Source organism: Muscardinus avellanarius (assembly GCF_963383645.1).
Source record: "Muscardinus avellanarius genome assembly, chromosome: 8".
NCBI classification, from domain to species: domain Eukaryota; kingdom Metazoa; phylum Chordata; class Mammalia; order Rodentia; family Gliridae; genus Muscardinus; species Muscardinus avellanarius.
Genome location: NC_137794.1, coordinates 96758142 through 96778259, shown reverse-complemented (window position 1 = coordinate 96778259; position 20118 = coordinate 96758142). Strand labels below are relative to the sequence as shown.

Here is a 20118-nt window from a genome sequence, read left to right as displayed (position 1 = left end):
ATAGTTTTGAGTTTAAACTCACACTCAAATAATTCAATCTCAAAATGATATATAATTAAATATTACTTCACCTATATATCTACAAACTTTTCTGGGGCATGGAGGCTAAGACAGTAAGGATCACAGGCTCAAGGACAGAATCTGCAACAGACCAACACTCCCACCTACCCAGCAAGAACCTGTTTCAAAACAAAAAATAAACAAGGGCTGGGGGTGTAGCTCAGAAGTAGAAGGTCCTAGGTTCAATCCCTAGTAACACTCAGATGTGCGTGTGCACACACACACACACACATTCTATAAACTTTTGTGTGTGTGTGTGTGTGTGTGTGTGTGTGTGTGTGTGTGTGTGATACTGGGGATGGAATCCTTCTACGTCCGGACTACACTCCCAGACCTATTTTATATTTTATTTGGAAATAGGGTCTCTTAAGCCAGCAAGGCTGGCTTCGAACCTGTGCAATCCTCCTGTCTGTCTCCCAAGTGCGGGGATTATAAGCGTGCGCCACCATACCTAGCAACCCTATAAATTTTTAACAATGACTTTAAAAGAGGCCTTTGGGTCCGGGAAGATGGCGACCGAGAAAAGCGGGGCTTAAGAGCCCCGCTAACAACAAATGTCCATTACCACAAAATCAGCGCCTTTCAAAGCCAGAAAACAACATCACCAGAGAAACAAAAAAAATCACCAGGCTCCAGAGAGAAAGCGGACTGAGAACAGAGCCACAGAGGAGATCCTCACGCCCGAGGATGCGGCTTCACGCCCGAGGACGCGGCAGCAGCGCCATACTGCTGGCGGCACCGGCGAATTCACGGGACGGCTACAGCAAGCCAAGGGGAACAGCCAGGTGGGATTTCTCGGCGCAGAGGGCATCTAAAGCTCCCAGTGGCTGAGCTCAGCACACGCTGCAGGGATTCAGAGTAGAAATCAAAACCAAGGAAAAAAAAAAAAAACGCCAGCCCCATAGCCGAGGGCGTAGCAGCGGCGCCATATTGCCACTGGCGGCAACAGCACCGAATTCACCAAATTCAGTACAGCTACATCTGCGTACTCAAGAACAGTGAGTCAAATTGTGGGCCACAGCGGAGAAATCCCAGTACTGTACTCACTGGGACTTGACCCAGTGGGGGAGGGGCGGTGGCAGTGATATCACACCATAGGAGAACTAGGAGAACGTGCAACCTGGCACCCCCCGCAGTCTAAAGCAGCCTCTATCGACTCTCTGGGTCGGGGACTCTGTGATACAACCCAGTAAAGGAGTAGTGGGGTCTGAGATACTACTGACTCGAGATCCAGAACACCTTAAGTGAAGTCATAGTGACCCAAGGGAAGAACCCAGAGAAGGCACAAACTTCCGAAATCATGGGAAAGAGGAATAATACTGGAGCAATGAATGCTCACAACCCCACAACATCAGAACCCGATAAAACAGAAAATCAGAGATTTCTAGAAGATCAAATCAGGAAAATAACTGTAGAAATAATAGAGGTGCTTCGAAAAGAACTCAGAGAGAGCCAAAAAGAGATAAAGGATGCAATTAATGAAGTAAAGGCCTCAATTCAAAGCACAAACAACCGATTAGACCACATGGAGAACAGAATCTCGCTCTTAGAAGATGATCATTCCAAAAATGAACGCATAGTTTCTAATCTAGGAAAAAATATCCGACAGCAGGAATCTGATATTGAAGAAATATGGGCCCATTTTAAGAGAGCTAACCTAAGAATTATTGGAATAGAGGAGGGAAAAGAAAGTGAAACCAAAGGGATCAACAATCTCTTCAAGGAAGTAATAGCAGAAAATTTTCCAGACATAGAGCAAGAGGTCGATACGCAGGTCCAGGAAACGTATAGAACTCCCTTTAGACAGGATCGGAGAAGAGGATCCCCACGCCACATAATTGTCAAAATGACCAATGTGGAAGCCAAGCAGAGAATCTTAAAGGCAACAAAAACAAAGGGCCAAGTGACATTCAGAGGCAAACCAATTAGAATCACTCCAGACTTCCCAAACCAAGTCATGAGAGCCAGAAGGGCTTGGAGTAACATATTCCAAACTCTGAAAGAAAACAACTTTCAGCCAAAAATTTCCTACCCAGCAAAACTTTCTATCAAATTAGATGGAGAAATAAGAAGCTTCCATGACAAACAGAAACTGAAGGAATTTATGTCTTCAAAACCAGCACTAGAGAAAATACTCAAAGAGATTAACTACAAAGAAGAAATAGGTAACACACACCAGAACCAGAGAAATAAGTGTTTCCATCCAACAGACAACTAAGATTGGTTATCTGTGGAGATTCATTATTTATGTTAGTCTTTTACCTATCTCTAAATGGTATTGTTTGCCTTTATTGTTGTTAATTTTTAGGATTTCTAGCTGGAATATTAATATACCTTCAGATATAGCATTTGGAAATATTTTATCCCATTCTATTAGTAACTGTTAACTCTGTTTACATTGTCTTTGGATATACAATTTTTTTTTTAGGGAGTTTGTATACTCTTCTGTTGCCTGTGCCATTGAAATCATAACCAAGAAATCACTGCCAATTTCAATGTTGTGAGGTTTTATGACCCAGATTTTCTTCTAAAAGTTTATAGTCTTAAGATTTATATTTAGGTCTTTTATCTATTTTGAGTTAATACTTGTATATGGGATTAGGTAAGGGTCCAATTTTATTCTTTTCCATGTAATTATTATGTTTCAACAATATTTAGTTAAAAGATTATTATTTCCCCCACCAAATGTTCATGGAAACCTTGTCAAAAATAACTTGACAATATAGGGAAGAATTTAGCTCTAGGCTTGTATTTAACTCCAATGGTTTATATATCTGCCTTTAGAATAGTACTACACTGTTTCAATTATTGTAGCTTTATATGGTTTGAAATCAGAAAATATACATCTTCTAGCTTTGTTCTTTTTCAAGATCGTTGTGGGTACCTAGAGTCCATATTACATATTAAGATAGATTTTTTTTCTGAAAAATAAATATATAAATATATGATAGTTTCACCTAAAAAATAGAAAAAATAGATTCTCTGGTAAGAAAGAAAACAAAAAGAAATATTGAAATGTTATCTTTAAGTCATCAAAAGCTTGGTATCAGACAAATGAAACTGTTATGTGAGATTATCATTTTTAATTTTTGATAAATTGCTATAATACTAGATGTCAATCACTAAGCCAAGCATGGGAGGGAGGGATAGGGAGAGAATGGGGTGGGGATCGGGTGGGGACTGACTGGGCAATGTGTGCATGTATGTCTACAAAAGTATGTATCCCACTATGATGTATGAATACAGTGCACCAATTAAAAATAAATAAATTAATAAATAAATAAATAAAAGAAGAAGAAATCCAAAAAAAATAAATAAAAAATAAAATAAAAGAGGCCTTTGACGCCGGGCATGGTGGCGCACACTTGTAATCCCTGCGCTTGGGAGACAGAGACAGGAGGATCGCTCAGGTTTGAAGCCAGCCGCACTGGCTTAAGAGACCCTGTTTCCAAATTAAAAAAAGTATAAAAATAGGTGTGGGAGTGTAGCCCGAAGGTAGAAGGGTTTCCAGGAAGCCCAGTACCACCAAAACAAAAAAGGCCTTTGAACTGATATTATTAATAATAGCTTTATAAATAATAATTTAACAATATTGGTTCATTCATTGTGGCAAATGTAAGTCAAGTAAGATATTAACGTGGGGAGGGCGACTTAGCTGCAAGACTATCCTAGAAGTTTATTTAAAAACAGATAAAAATAAAAATAGTATTGGGAGGCTGAGACAGGAAGATTACAGGTTCACAGCCAGCCTCTCCAACTCAGTGAGACCCTGTTTCAAAATAAAAAATAAAATAGGGCTGGGGATAGAGTTCAGAGATAGTCCCTGGATTTAATCCCTAATACCCCTCAAAAAATACAAATAGCAGTTACATTTTGTTTTTGTGGACAAAAAAGAAATAGAGTTCATTCTTATATGTCCATGCTAAATTTTCAGGTTCACACACTATTAACGTAGAAAACAATAAATATAAATGGCCTACAGTTATGCCGGTGGCTTTGATCTGGATTTTATAGGCATACTTGCTTCCACATGCTTCATATTGGAATTCTCTCATTCAGTAGGAAAAAACTGGGGTCCACCAAAATGTGCCAGGACCTGGGATAGGCGTGATAATTCAAAGACAAATAAGAGTAGGCTTTGTCTTCAAACCTCATCTCCAGCCAGGCGTGGTGGCGCACACTTGTCATCCCAGTGCTTGGCAGGCTGAGACAGAAGGATCTCGGGTTCACGGCCAGCCTCAGCTACTTAGTGAAGCCCTCTGCAACTTATTGAGATCCTGTTTCAAAATAAAGAATTAAAAATAGGGCTTGTAGTGTAGCTCAGAGTTAGAATGACCCTGGATTTAATCCTCAGTACCACAAAAAATTTTTTTAAAAAAACCCTGATCTCTAACACAAAGGTTCTCAAACTTACACAATAACCACCAGGAAAGATGATTTAAATGTAAGTTTCTAGGCCTGGCCCTGCAGAAAGAGACCAGTCCTTCAAAAACACAAACCAATAGCCTCTGCCGTAAATGCTATGATGAAGAAAACCCATATTTGGAGGTCGGGAAAGAATTCCGACCAACAGGAGTAATTACTAATGTTCTAACATCAGCATGGGCTATGAGTGACTGAGATGTCACTACCCAGCACATCTCAGTCACTGAACCCTGGCTGCAAGGTCCCAAACCCGGCAGCTGGAAACCAGCAACACAGATGAGTCCATTTCAGGCCCTAGTCCAAGGCCAAAAGAATCAGAAAACAGGACTCTCAGCACCTGGTTGGATGCCACAGCCCAGAATGACGGCTCAGCCTCCAAACCTGGCCTTCTCTCACCAATAGAAAAGCTTTCTCACAAGCTAATCATTCTTCCAATTTTAACCTACTTGAATAGCAAAATCGAGTGCCTTGTTGACCTGGGTTACTTGGCTTTGGGACATTTTGTGGTTGTTCTTTATCTTCCCACGGCCTCTACAATCAGCATGTCAGCAGGCACGTGTCATTATTGTCCGGATGTCAATGTTAGCAGCACTCACACCTGCTGCCTTTCTAATGGACAGATACCCAAGTGTGAAATAAGAAAAAAGTCGCAAAGTGAGGACCCAGGGCACCGTGCTGATGTGTGTGTCCTGCACACTTTACAGACAAGCGCCCACCCCAAACTCTGGACACAGTCTGCAAGGTGTAGACAGGATGCCGGTGAACAGATCCATTAGGTTTAAAACACTCCAGCCCCTCTGTTAACCAACTACCATAGGTCCCAGGAAACAGCAGGTGCTCAATAAATGTTCACCAAACCATTTATATTTGGCCTCTTGCTCTTTCCCTTCCCTCTAACTTCTAATTCTTAGCAATGTGCAGCATAGTTGAGGTTGACAGAAAACATAAAGAAATCAGAACATTTCAAAACCTATAACAAAATCAATGCTTACGTTCTTCCCACTACAAACCCAAGACACTAAGCACTCTTCATCCTCACACGACAGGCAAATCCTATTGACTGGATTCCTTTCAAACGATGGGAAGTAAATGCCCATTTTTCATTTCCATAATCAACATGCAGATTTACCTGCCATGCTTTCTATTTTTATTTAGATTTTATCACTCAGGGAAATTGTGCAGCACAGAACTTCCAAAACCGACTGAATGAGTGTGTAGAACTCAGAGTCAAGGACTTTTTAAAAATAGCATACAGTTCATTTAGCCACAAAATAAATTCTCATCCTAAAATGTAAGGTTCTTCTTGCAATGGCAGGAAAAATGGATAGGCCGGAGGCAGGCAGGTAAGAGGGGTCCCAGGAGACGTGAAATGGGAAATGGGAATTATTTCCTCAGTGCACCTGCAGAGAAACGACAGCCCTCCAGTTTAAAAAACCACCACCCTGCAGGCATGGGAGCACACACCTGTGCTTGGGAGACTGAGACAGGAGGATCGCAGGATCGAACAGAGTCTCAACAACTTAGCAAGACCCTGTTTAAAAGTAAAATAGGGCTGAGGGTCTAGCTCAGAGGTAGAATGCCCTGGGTTCAATCCTCAGTATGACAGATTAGACAGACAAATAGATGATAGATAGATAGATGATAGATAGATAGATAGATAGATAGATAGATAGATAGATAGATAATCTCATCACTATGAAATACACAATGGTTTTTCAGGGCACTTGGGCAAAGACAATATGTGACCAATATTTTTTGTGTGTGGGTCTGGGGATGGAACCCAGGGGATTTCAACCACAAAGCTATACTCCCTGCCTTATATTTTATTCTTTATTTTGAAACAGGGTCTCACTATTTTGCAGAAGGCTTCACTAAGTAGCTGAGACTGTCCACGAATCGCAATCCTCTGGTCTCAGCCTCCCCAAAGCTGGGATTACAAGGGTGCACCGCCATGCCCAGCTGTGACCAATATTTTAAAGAATCCACATAAGTAAAAATAATAGTTAACATAATAGTTATTTTCATTTTAAGATGGTTTTTCTCAATTCACAAATGCCCCTTAAATCTCTCTCTCCTTTTCTATCTCCTCTCTCTCTTTCACACACACACACACACACACACACACACACACACACACCCACAGGACTATGCTTTTCATGGTACACCACTAGTTATTCAGAGTTACATAATGAATACTTATTGACAACTAACTCAACAGTTCTCAGTACTGGCAGGTACTAGATTGCACAAGTGTGTGTGCATTATCTCAGAAGAAAGTGAATTCAAGACAGGCGTGGTGGTGCACACTTGTAATCCCAGCACTGGGGAGGCTGAGACCAGAGGATTACGATTCATGGACAGCCTCAGCTACTTAGTGAGGCCTTCTGCAACTTAGTGAGACCCTGTTACAAAATAAAGAATAAAAAATAGGGCAGGGGGTGTAGCTTTGTGGTTGGGAGGCTGAGACTGTAGGCTCACAGTCCCCGGACAGCCTCAGCTACTTAGTGAGGCCCTTTGCAACTCAGTGAGACCCTGCTTCAAAATAAAGAGTAAAATATAGGGCTGGGGATGTTGCTCAAGAGTTACAACGCCCCTGAGTTTCATCTCAAGTACCACAAAGAAGGAGGAGGAGGAGGAGGAGGAGGAGGAGGAGGAGGAGGAGGAGGAGGAGGAGGAAAAAAGTGAAAGAGAAATCATTGGGAGAAGTTTATTCTGCAAAACACAAACCAGGCACTACTAACATCAAAAGGGCTTATGCTAAAGAGTCCAAGCAGAAGTTGAAGACACACAATCCTGAAGTCAACAAGAAAATAGGCCAGGTCAGGAGCCAGGAGACTAGCCCTGGCAGCAAGTTCCCAGCCAAGAGAAAAGGATCAGTGCTGGCAGGATCAGAGAGCCACTTCTCAGAGTGGACCGCAGTCTGGCCAGGTATTTCCACTGATGATACGCAGGCGACCTGGAAGAATCCGCGCTAGCTGCCTGCCTTCCAAGGGCCCCACCCCCACCCCCGGGGGCCGCAGCTCAGAGTATTTGGATCAGCAGCATTCGACTGACATCTATCTTGTTTCCAAACTATGACAGTTCTCTATTTGGAGAAATAACCCTCTACAGACTAAATAAAGCTTTTTACATAAGGCACTGAAAGGCAAATAGGTCATCTAGCACAGCACTCGGGAGGAGGCTGTGCATCCTTTCTCTGTCTGCCTCGCTTGCCTGCAAACAATAAACACCTCCCCCAGCAAATCCAAAGTGAACTCTGCAAGGAGCAAAACATTTCAGGCACCCTGCCATAAAGATACCCTCCAAGCTCTGCAGGGAATCTGCTGTCTGTCCTAGACCGATCTGGGTTTCCTGCCACGTAGCGGGTCTGTGGTTAGATGAACCCAGGCTAGAATTATAGCCTCAAAGCTTTGATGTAAAAAATCACTAACAGATCTGTACTGCAGGATGACATACTGGTAAATTTTCGGTCTAACGGTACATATGGGGCCTCATTTAAACTCATGTCTTAACTTCAGTTAGCTACTCAGACTATATGCATAGGAAACTTTTACAGGCATAGTGTGTGTGTTCTGTGTGTGTGTGTGAGAGAGAGAGAGAGAGAGAGAGAGAGAGAGAGAGAGAGAGAGAGAGAGATATTGATTTTCTGGGGGTTGAACCTCCAAGCTACATCTCTAATATTTATTTATTTATTTATTTATTTATTTATTAAAAGTGTCTTGCTAAGTTGCTGAGGCTAGCTTTGAACCTGAGATTCCTATCTCAGCCTCCCAAGTACTAGGATCACAAGTGTGTGGCACCAAGCCTGGCTTACACACACCTTTAAAGGTGAAGATCACCCCTGTTATCTCCATTTTATAAGTGAGGAGACTGAGGCTTGGGATGTAGTTTATATGAGATTTCGTTTCAAGTCTAATCCACAGCCTTCTAATACCACAGCCTCTTTCTACGAACACTAACGTGTTCCATAAAATACAGGAAAAATGGATTTTTTTTTCTAAGTAACTCTGGGTTTACCATCCATATGAAAATAATTTATCAGTGCATAAAAATTTAATAGAAGAGTAAGAGCACCTAAATAATTACTAGTTTCAGTAGATTTGGGGATGACAAATTCCACACTAGCCAAAAGAGAAAGAGAAAAAAATAAGATCTATGTCTAAAGACTCAAACCTCTATCCCAGAGATCTGGAAAGAACGTCCGTCTTTTATGTTAGAAGTTAGCCATCTTAATACTCAAAAGAAATTCAAATAAGCCATTCAGAATCTGCCACTTTTTGTAAGAATTTCTTCTGGAATCATTAAGCGTTTAAAAGCCAGAAAGCCAAACAACAGAAGAAACAGGACAGTGTATGAAAAGGCGATCCACTGGAGAATTCATGCAAAGAGCCAATAAACATACACAGAGAAGTTCAATTACCAAAAGAAAAAAGTTCAAACACTAATCTACTACTTTTGTCTCTCCCTTTTTTTTTTTTTTTTTTTTTGGTGGTACTGGGGTTCCTGGAAACCCTTCTACCTCCGGGCTACATTCCCAGACACCTATTTTTTTTTATATTTTTTTTTGTAAACAGGGTCTCTTAAACCAGCGCAGCTGGCTCCTAACCTGCATCATCCTCCTGTCTCCACCTCCCAAGCGCGGGGATTACAAGGGGTATGCCAATAACCCAGCACTCTCTGTTCTTTTTGGACGGCAACTTAACAGGAAACTTATCTGCTCCGACAGTGACCCCAGTGAGCTAAGATATGAATACATAGGTATTTTTGGTATCTTTTTTAATGAGATGCTACTAACACCAAATGGCTTTCATTTTGGTTCATAAAGGAAAACTACTTGTGGGAACTTATACATAAAGCTTGATATTTGTATATTTGTAGAAAAATATAGCATGAAAAATATTATTAACTATCACGATGGAGAGGAGGAAAAAGAGAGAAGGTCTCCTATTTTGTATAATTTTCATTTGGCATTGAAAAAATTTTTTTAAAGTTTAGCCAGGTGACTTGAGAGACTGAGACAGAAGGATCACAGGATCGAGGTCAGCTTCAGAAACTTAGCAAGATTCTCAGAAACCTAGTGAGACCTTGTTTCAAAATAATTTTTAAAAGGGTATAGCTCAGGGTTACAACACCTCTGGGTTTTAATCCCCAGTACCACAAAAACAAAAACAAAAATCAGAATTAGCAACAAAGGAGTGTCTGATTGCTTAAGGCAATTTGCACGCTATTTTAAATGTACTACTAAAAATTCGATTTCAGGTCAAAACTGTGATAATAAGATGTTCCTTGAACTTGAGCACAATCTCATAGACATGGCCACACCAGACCCTGCCTAGCACACAATCTAGGTTTCAACACACTGGCTCCCACAGAAAGTTTGACCCATATTCCTTTAGCCCTAGAATAAAATTTCACTTGTGCATAATGGAAGAACCAGGCAATGACTCACCTTCCTCTGTCAAACAATGAAAGTTCTCGTGCGGTGGGAAAAAACTACTTGAGTTGCCAGTTCACTGAGTTGCTCAAACTAAGGTCAAGACACCGAGGCAGGAGCAAGAGGCCAGCGTGCTGGGGTCGTTCCTAACCTATGCCAGTCCCTTCAGTAACTCCAGTCTCTTCCTGGATTTGCTAATGGTGAGAACAGGAAGCACCTGGTGGCCTCTGAGGAAGGGTCACAGGATCAAGCAAAAACCTGAAGCAGATCCAGAAACAGTTGCATGAACATGCCAAGGAAAGGTACTAGACAGGGTGCATAGCTTCATGTGTGTGTGTATGTGTGCATGTGTGTTTTGCTGAGAATTGAGCCCAGGAGCATTCAACCTCCAAGCTACACCACCAGCCCTATTTTATTTTTTTTATTTGGAAACAGGGTCTCACTAAGTTTCCAAGGGTCTCGCTACATTGCTAAGGCTGGCCTTGAACCTGCAATCTCCGTTTCTCAGCATCCCAAGTACTGGGATTACAAACATATGTCACCACACCTGGCTTGGATGAATATTTTAAATATCATAATGGACATAATATAAATTTCCTTTCCTAAACTTTCAGGAGCAAGCCAAGCCCATCATCAATGGACTAGAGGTTTTTTTGTTTTTGTTTTTTTTTTTTTGTTGTTGTTGTTGTTTTTTCCAGTACTGGGGATTGAACTCAGGGGCGTTGTACCTCTGAGCTACAGCCCCAGCCCTATTTTTTATTCTTTAATTTGAAACAGGTTCTCACTAAGCTGCAGAGGGCCTCACTAAGTAGCTGAGGCTGTCTCAGCCTCCCAAATGCTGGGATTACAAGCATGTGCCACCATGCCTGGAAGTTCTATAATCTTTACAAAACCTATTCTCCCTCCCCTTTTTTTTCCTAAACTGGAGCTATTCCTATAGCTTATGAAGTCCTTTCAAATGCATTTCATGAGGAATCCTGAGCTCGAGTCCCCAGGAATCCTACTGGCTGAGGGACCTTGTCTCAGAGGTACCAGTAGGGATAGCTGTGACCCAGGACTCCAGTATCAAGGTCCAGCCCTTGAAGAATCATGTCACTCTCCTGCTTCGAAGAATTATATCCTCCCTGACCTTCCTAACCGCCAAATGGTTTCTCTAGAAATATCGAGATCCTCATAAAAGTCCTAAAACATTTTCACAGACAAGCCTTATCACTTGAATTCTGGGCTTCTTTACTCAAATACAGTCAGTCACCTGATGGGTTGGGCAGGCCTTAAATAAAGGCAATGATTAGGCCAGTATTTGACCCGAGGATCGCAGGCTCAGGGACAGCCTTGGCAAGTAATGAAACTGTCAACCCAGCGAGACCCTGTTTCAAAATGAAGAATACAAAAATAGGACTGGGGGTGTAGCTCAGAGATAGAATGATGCCCCTGGATTCTATCCCCGGTGCCCCCAGTAGGTAAATAAATAAAGTAATAAAGTAATTAATTAAGTAGGGCTGGGAGTACAGCTCAAAGGTGGAATGCCCCTGGGTTCAATCCCTATTTCCCCAAAAAATAAAAGGCAAAGATGACATGCTCCCTCTGTTCGGCCACCAGCCTTTCCAGCCCCTCACCCCCAGAAGGGAAGAAGGACCACCTTCATTCTGACACCCTCGACCCCTCCCCATGGAAGGTGTGAATTAGGGCCTAAACGCTGACTAACTCGATGAAGAAATCATCAATTATAGACTCCCTCAGCGACCCAGGCCTCAGCCTCTTGGGGTGTGAAGGCAAGAGAACTGAACACCTTACAAAAGCCAGTGTCCTCAAATGCTACACACACACACACACACACACACACACACACACACACACCCCTCCTGCTGAAATTCTCATCCTCATACTGGGAGGCTGAAGCAGGAGGATCGCCAAGTGCGAGGTCGGCCTGGACAACTTAGTGAGACCATACCTCAAAATAAAAGAAAAACCGAAAGGGCTGGGAGATAGAGAGCCCAGAGGCCCTGGGCTCCTGAGGACGCCCAGCTCAGCCACCGGTTCCCCAAGACTCCATGCCACAGCTTCATCCAAGGGACAGCCACCACACCACACTCCCGCATCTCAGCACCTGGAAGCTCCGCCTCCCCCCCACCCTGCTGCTGCCCCAGGGAATTCATTCACTGTTCACTCATTAATTCATAGTTCATTCATTCATTCCACAGCAGCACTTAGCTTCCCTGGCCTGCAGGCACACAGCAGGGTCTGGGGTATGGTACAGACAAAGCCTCCTTCCTGGCCCTCTCTTCACTCCTAGTGATGGAAAATGACCAGCATCCCCCCCCCGCCCCGCCCCTCCACATGGCCCCACATCAGGGGCCCTGAAAAAGCACCTTTTTTTTTTTTTTTTTAAATTAGTGAATAGCTTGTATAAAGCTCCAAAGCCAAGACTTCAGTCCAATTACCAACTGGGCTCCCTGGCCGGAGCTCTCCAACACACTGGTGAGTCTGATGGGCGGGCCAGGTTGAGTCTTCTAATCTGTCCATCTAAGAGGAAACGGGCAGCTCAGACACGGAGTCCCGTCAGCCACCAAGAGAGCAGGAAGGGCGGCAAGGCTCGCGGGGCCTCTCAGAAGTGGTTTCCTGAGCAGTGCCACGATCAGACACAAACCACTGGAACAGGAATATGCCTAGAGGCCCTAGAATATGCTCTAATAATTTTTTATTATATGCTTTCAACTTTTTCTTAACTTTGGTCTCCCTCAGAATACTGTTAACATTCAGTGAAAAAAAATATTATTTTTAAAATGAACATCATTATTTCTACCAAGATCTCTAAAGAAATCTACTTTACAGACACAAGAAAAAATCAGCTCAGTAAGAACCGATGAGAAAGAGATGCGAGGCCCTTGTGGAATTTAAGTTCATGTATGCGCTGGTTTTCTATTTTTATTAAAATAACATGACCTGAAATACTTTTAATTAAAATAAATAATGCTTTCTGTTTTCCTAAAGCCTTGGCTACCAAGAGAGCAGGAAAGCTTGCTATCTACACAGACCAGAACTCAACCAGCATTTAAATATATTTAGAGCCTTGGTCTGCTCACTTAATTTGGCTTACTATTTAAAGGTTTGCCTGTATTTCTCTTCTAATTGTTTTAGGGTTTCAACCACTAGAGCTACCCCAAACCCTCTGTAGCAAGACAGTAAGACAAAGACTAGCGGAATCCAGACACTATTTATGCTCCCAGGAAAGAAAGGATTAAGTGAGAACACAAAGACAGCTTGGAAAGGCCCTGTCTCCACTGCTGCTTCTACCACGGGCTTTTACTTGGGGTCTCTGAAAGGCATCTTGATTGGGGGTTGGGGCCACATCGTCACTCAATGAGAGAATAAAGTAAGGGCCCATGAAGACGATGGTTAGCGCACTGATATCCCATCACACTTGGCCAAGAAATCAAATGCTGTAAGAAAACAGAGGAATTTCCATTCATTCAAACCTAAATTTGCTCCAAACGGCAGGTACTTTCATATGGAGCCAGGAAGGTAAAAGTAGAGAGGGAAAGAGTAATTCCAGGTGAAGACGATCATTTTTACAATTCTATGCAGCCGAAAAGTTCCTCCAGAGTGAGACTATTCTTTCATGGAAGGTGTGCTCACCCAAAACACCTCTTGGATTCCTGCTCAGAAAGCTCACACACACACCCAGAAAAACTGAGTCGCCTGGGAAGTAAACACCAGCCAGAGGGCAGGCGGCCAACACCCTTCTGTGAAATTCCGCATCTACATTTCTCCTGGATGCGCCTGCCCCCCAGCACAAACGCCGCGTTTAGACGTTCCTCAAAAGCACAAATGCCCAATTCTACCCCTTCGTAGCTCTGAGCTACATATTTCAAATAGTCAATGCCTAGCAGGACGTGGTGGCGCACGCTTGTAATCCCAGTGCCTGGGAAGCTGAGACAGGTGGATCGCGCAGGTTCTAAGCCAGCCTCAGGTACTTAGTGAGGCCCTCAGCAACTTAGAGACCCTTTTTCCAAATAAAATATAAAATAGGTCTGGGAGTGTAGCCCAGAGGTAAAAGCCTCGGGGTTCCACCCCCAGCACCACAAAAAATAAAAATAAAAAAGTCAATGCCTCTTCGGCCAACAGAGTAAACCAAATGCACAGGGGATGAGGTCTATCGACATTCAACACCGCAAGCCAGGCATGGTGGTGCATGCCTATAATCCCAGTTCTTGGGAAACCAAGACAGGAAGATCACAAGTTCGAGGACAGCCTCAGGACTGGAGCGCGACTCTCAGCAACCTAGCAAGACCTTGTTTCAAAACAAAGTTAGAAGAAAAAATGAGTGCTAAGGGTAGGGGTATAGCTCAGAGATGAAATTCCTCTGGGTTCAACCTTCAGTCCCCCCTGTACACACATACATACAAGTTCAATACCTCAGAGGAAACGTTTGCTCGAACACTGAGCAGTAACTTTGAAAAGAGTGAAACACATTTGTCACCAAAAACAAAAAATTTATGTTCTCCGTGCTTTTCCTGAAGAAGCAATAAGTGCCACAAGTTATCAGGGTCGGAAGAGCAGCAGACAGTGTGGGTCTCCACCGTGTGGGCCACGGGACAGAGGCGTCAGGAAGAGCAGACCCCGGCTGTCATGGCCAGCCCTGCCTGGAGCAGCTTTGTTATTTCACAGATTAGGCTGGGTGAGTGGAAGAGAGCTTTGCCTCCGCTGCCAGCCTACTTTCCAACCCTCTCAGCCCGGGATCTGGCGGGCTCACAAGCTTACCTGGCGATCGCTTGCAGGCCTGGAGGGCCACCTGCCCCGGCAAATTGAACCGGCACTTTCTCCAGTGAAACACGGTGGCCGCCGAGACGCTCATCACCTTCGTTTGCTAAGAGGTTGGGGAAAAAGACGCGGAGGAAGCGGCCGACAAAGGCGGCCTGCGAATTGCACACTGGGATGTCCTGTTTTGTTGGTGACTTTAATTTTTCCCATGAGAGGATCTGACTAAACATAACCCAACCTCCTCGACACACCAGGCAGGAAGTTATACTTCGCCGACAGTGAAAACTTCTTAGGTAGTTTCATGTTCCTTTTTTTTTTTTTTTTTTGAATAGTCACAATGAAGGGCTTTTGAATGTTACTGATCTACTAGAGAGATGACAGCTTTTCTTCCTGTTGACACGGTTTAGACAGCAAGGGACGCTGCGCCACTTCCCTCCCTGCTTGGTATATAAAGGTGTTCGTTTGCCCTGGCTGCACAATCAGCCTGAAGATTTGGTTACGATATTAACTCTACTTCAAGAACATGTTAGGCTTATAGCTGGGCGTGGTGGCACACGCTTGTAATCCCTGCGCTTGGGAGGCTGAGACAGGAGGATGGCACAGTTTCGAAGCCAGCCTCGGCTACTTAGTGAGGCTCTCAGCAACTTAGTGAGACCCTGCTTCCAAATAAAGTATAAAATAGGTCTGGGAGTATAGCCTGGAGGTAGAAAGCCCCTGGGTTCCACCCCAGTACCACCAAAAAAAAAAAAAAAAAAAAAACAGAGTATGTTAGGCTTACTATTTCACTTTAGTATCCATATATTCCTTGGGGAAACAGAATCCAAAAAGATTTCCTCTTGATCCCGTACAAATTGCTACTATGAAAAAAAATAAACTTAACCACACACAGAATTCTAAGATAAAAAGTAACCATTTGGCTCATATTTTCCATACTACTCTATTTTGGGCATTTGTTTTACTCTCCTGCTGCCGTTTATGTACATGTTGTCCACACACAGAAAAAAAACAGGAAAAGTCCATCTTCGTGTAATCTCATCTACTTTCTTCCTTTTTGTCTAGTTCTCTTTCTTTCTTGCCTTAAAATATAAACTTTCTACTTATTGCAAAGATTTTCACATAGAATGTAACCCTGTCAGGACGCCCAGGAGTTTCAGTTAAGAAGCATCTCTCGGCCGCGTAGTGACGCATGCTCGTAATCCCAATACTTGGGAGACGGAGACAGGAGGACCGCAAGTTCGAGGCCAACCTCGGCAATTTAGCGAGGCCCTCAGCAACTTAGCAAGATCCTGTTTCAAAATTTAAAAAATACAGTAGGGCTGAAGATGTAGTTCAGAAGTTCAACCCCACACACACACACACACATAAACACACACGCACACACACAGTATCTCTTTGCCTGCTACTGACTAAGGTATAAAGAAGAAAGGACTGTAGACTGGACACTGTATGACCCTGGCAAAACACTCTATTCCTCAGTCTCCAGTCTGTGAAATGGGTCAGCAACCTCACCCGTCTCCTAAGCTTGCTGGGGTGACAGAGACCGTGAAAAGTAAAGAGAGATAGATGATATCACACAGTCAAGGCCCAAAGGAGGTAGCCATTTTAGTGATACATAATTGGCATAGTGTTCAATTAACCCTTTACAGTATATAATTCAATGACTCTCTGCATACTCAAACACACAGCCATCACCACAATCAGTATCAGAGTGTTCTGTCACCCCTAAAAAGAAGCGACTCCTCATGTCCTCTCCCTACTCCCACTCCAAGACAACGACTAAAATAAACTCCTGTTTTGTATTGATTTGCCTATACTAGACGTTTCATATAAATGAAAGTATAGAATATGGGGTGTTTTATGACTGGCTTCTTTCACTTAGCATGTTTTCAAGATTCCACATTATAGTATCAGTGATTCTTTTTTTATGGCTGAGTAATATTCCACTGCAGGGATATAGTACATTTTACTTACTCATTTACCAATTCATAGACTTTTGTCTCATTTCCACCTTTTTGCTAATATGACTATTTCTGCTTTGAGCATGTGCATACAGTTTTTTTTTAATGTGGACATATGCTTTCATTTCTCATAGAGGTCTATCTCCAGTAGAGTAGAATTGCTAGGTCCTATAGTAACTCTGTTTATACCTTTCGAGGAACTATCAGACAGTTTCCCAAAGTGGCTGCATCATTTTCCATTGCACCAGCTGTGTATATGCATTCCAACATGGCTACGTCCTCACCATCACTTGTTATTATCTGTCTTTTTTTTATTAGAGTCATCCTAAGAGGGAGAAGGTGACATAATTGTGCTCTCATTAGCATTTCCTATGGAAGCCTGGTTCCTAGCAGTAGCCAGAAATGCCTGCATTCCCCCAGGCAGGCAAAGCATTTATCTCCCAAAGACAAAGCATGTCTGAGACATGGTCACCACCTAATGAGAATGGACACCGGCATCTCTGAAGCAGATCCTGAGGCGTCCGCTGAGCTGTGGCAGTGGCTGTTTTCCAACAGGTACCAAAGAGTTCCAGCATTCTTCCTGGCCCAGCCGTCCAGGCTCTGACCCACAGACTGTTCCTCAGGTTTTTGTCTCCTGTAAAAGGCTACGGCGGCGGCGGGCCCTCCCCCCCCCCCCCCCCCCGCCACCAGGCTGCCTCTGAGATTAAGAAAGTGAAATTCTAAATATAAATACAACATTTCAAGCGTTTACAAGTCCATCCTTTCCACTTGTCTTTGTATATGTCTCTCAGTACTCATAACTAAGCTCAATTAAAGTAGTCTTTTATGAGTAAATGGGCATCGCTATTTTTAGGAAGAAACTTTATACCAGATGTGACTTAAGACGGAGAACCTCACAGATGTGGACGTGGTCAAAGGCGAGAGCCAGCCATGCCCTGGACACCAGCAATGGCTTCCCCTTCGCGTGATATACAGCCGGGCGTGGTGGTGCACGCCTGTAACTGCAGTACTCCAGAGGCTGAGACAGGAGGATCACGGGCTCAAGACGAGCCTTAGCTACTTAGTGGGAGAGAATTCAGCAACTTAGAGAGACCTTTTTCAAGATTTAAAAAAAGTAAAATGGGCTGGGATGTAGCTTGGAGGTAGAATGCTCCAGGGTTCAATCTCTGGTGCCAAAAGAAAAGAAAAAATAAATAAATAAATAAATAAATAAATAAATAAATAAATAAAAGCTACAAGGAAAAGGATAAGAATAATTCAAAAAGCCTAATTCAAAGGAATTGTCATATATTTATAACCTGAACACATCCAAACAAATGTATAATGTTGTTAATTACCTTTTTCCTAAAGCATCCTACTCAACAATTTAATTTTTTTAGTCTCTAAAAAAGACTAAGTTGAAAAATTATGTAAAATATCATAAAAAAAAAATATCAAAAGGCTTTACTTTCCAATGTAAGGCTTCAGACCGTGCCCCGTGTATTACTAAATATGAATCATTTGACTTCTGAAAATTTTCCATGTCCCAAGGCTGCACTGTGTAATTCATTGTTTTAGTTATTTCTTGGCATACAGCTGACTACAAAACTGACCGTTGAACTTTCATGTCAAACAGAACTTTCCATTGTGGGAAGTTTCTAGAACATTCCTATTAAGCTAAGTGGAAATGTCATCACAGCTCAGAAGCAAAGAAGGCCCAACTTCTGGATGAGAAAAGCCAACCACTGAGCCCGGGCAGTGGAAGAAATCAGAAGCCATAATCAGTTTACCAAAAGTTGTCTGAAGGGCCTTCTAAAAAGTACTTATTAGCAGGAAGCAGCTTCTGAAAACCCTCTGCAGCGTCAGACTCCACTCCTCAAAGACGTGTTCCTCTGCTAGACTACGTGGTGGCCTCATTTCTAAGCCTTGTGAAATCAATACACTGTTTACGACGCACGTATCTATCCAGGGCAGGCACTTTCTTATTCAATCTGGTGTTGACAGCAGTAATCAAATTTTGTACATACCACGCGCTCTGTCACAGAGCCACAGATACTGGCTGCCAGCCTAGGCCTCCTCTCAACAGCAGGGAAGAAAGGAGCGGAGTGGAGAGAGCGCTACGGAACACATCAGCTGGAACTGCAGGAAGTGGTCCAGAGGAGCAAAGGTGTTCAGAGACTAATCCTCCTCCACCAGGGGACACGTGGCGGGCGCAGGCTGCGCCAAGCCCAGGCTGCCTTGGCTCTTAAAGATACACTTTTCCCTCCTCATTCTTCCTGTAATGTGCAAACCTTCTTGGCTTTGAACAGTGTATTACAGCTGTCAGTCCAAACTAAGGAACCCACCCCCAACCTGCAGAGGGGCAGAGTCAGGCCACTCCCCCAACACTAGGGAGGCCAAGCCCCAGGAATCACACCCCAGCCCTGCCAGGAACTCTGCCTTCCTGCCCTGACAGTCTACAGGCACTTGATCTGGAGTCGAACATTTTTCTCAATTCGGAAAATGTTTAAATCATCTTATGATGCAAACCAGGTCAGCTTAAAAAAAAAAAAAAAAGTTTAGAAGAAAGTGGAGACCTGACTGAAATGTTACTTAACCAGCATTTTTAGAACTCATATTCTCCAAGAGAAAGGGGACTTGATGGTACACACCTATACTCCTAGGACTTTGGGAGGCTGAGACAGGAGGACAGAAGGTTCAAGGCCATGAATTTAGTAAGTCCCTCAGCGTTCTAGCCACACCTTGTTTCAAAATAAAAATTTTTTAAAAGGGATGGGGTATAGCTTGGAGGTCGAATATCCTTGGGTTCCATCCCCAGTACTCCCCCTCCCCAAAAAAAGCTGTCCAAGAAAACTCCTTTTTGTGGTATTGGGGATGGAACCAGTGTCGTTTTTATCTTTTTTATTTTTATTTCAAAACAGGGTGTTGCTAACTTGCTGAGGCTGGCCTCAAACCTTGATCCTTCTGCCTCAGCCTCCCAACTACTGTGATGACACACATGTACCATGATTCTGTGGCTTCTCTTTTATTTCTTTTTCTTTTTTTTTTTTTTTTTTTTTTGGTGGTACTGGGGTTCCTGGAAGCCCTTCTACCTCCGGGCTACACTCCCAGACCTAAGCCAGCACGCACCTGCGTGATCCTCCTGTCTCCGCCTCCCTACGCCACCACGCCCGGCTCTCTTTTATTTCTTATATAACCAGAGGACAATGTACAAAACCAGGAAATTAACCCTGGTGCAATACTATAAACTGACACAGAGATCTCATTCAATTTTCTCAAATTTTTGTGGAACCCAAAGTTCCACATCCCAGCAACACTTGAAAAATCCAGGCTCTGTCATTTCCAATAAACCCTGCCTATCTAGTGAAAGTTTCTGAACCCTGCCAATTCTGCCTCCTTTCATGTTAATGAGGCAGCCTCACCTTAGCCTTCTGGTCCTCCAGGCTAGAAGTATTCTTTCCTTCACAGTTCTTCCCCTGTGTTTTAACTGTCTTATCAACC

The 20118-nt window shown here is 43.2% G+C and overlaps 1 protein-coding gene across 1 annotated transcript in view; it reads right to left on the bottom strand.

Annotated features, from left to right (window-relative positions):
- Positions 1-14774, bottom strand: part of UTRN (utrophin) — a gene marked incomplete at both ends in the record, with an annotated part of 491377 nt that extends 476603 nt beyond the window's left edge. The window contains one exon of the mRNA XM_080700143.1: positions 14681-14774. Within this exon, the coding sequence (XP_080556269.1) occupies positions 14681-14774 (94 nt within the window). The remainder of the gene's footprint in view (positions 1-14680) is intronic.
- Positions 14775-20118: the final 5344 nt, after the last annotated feature.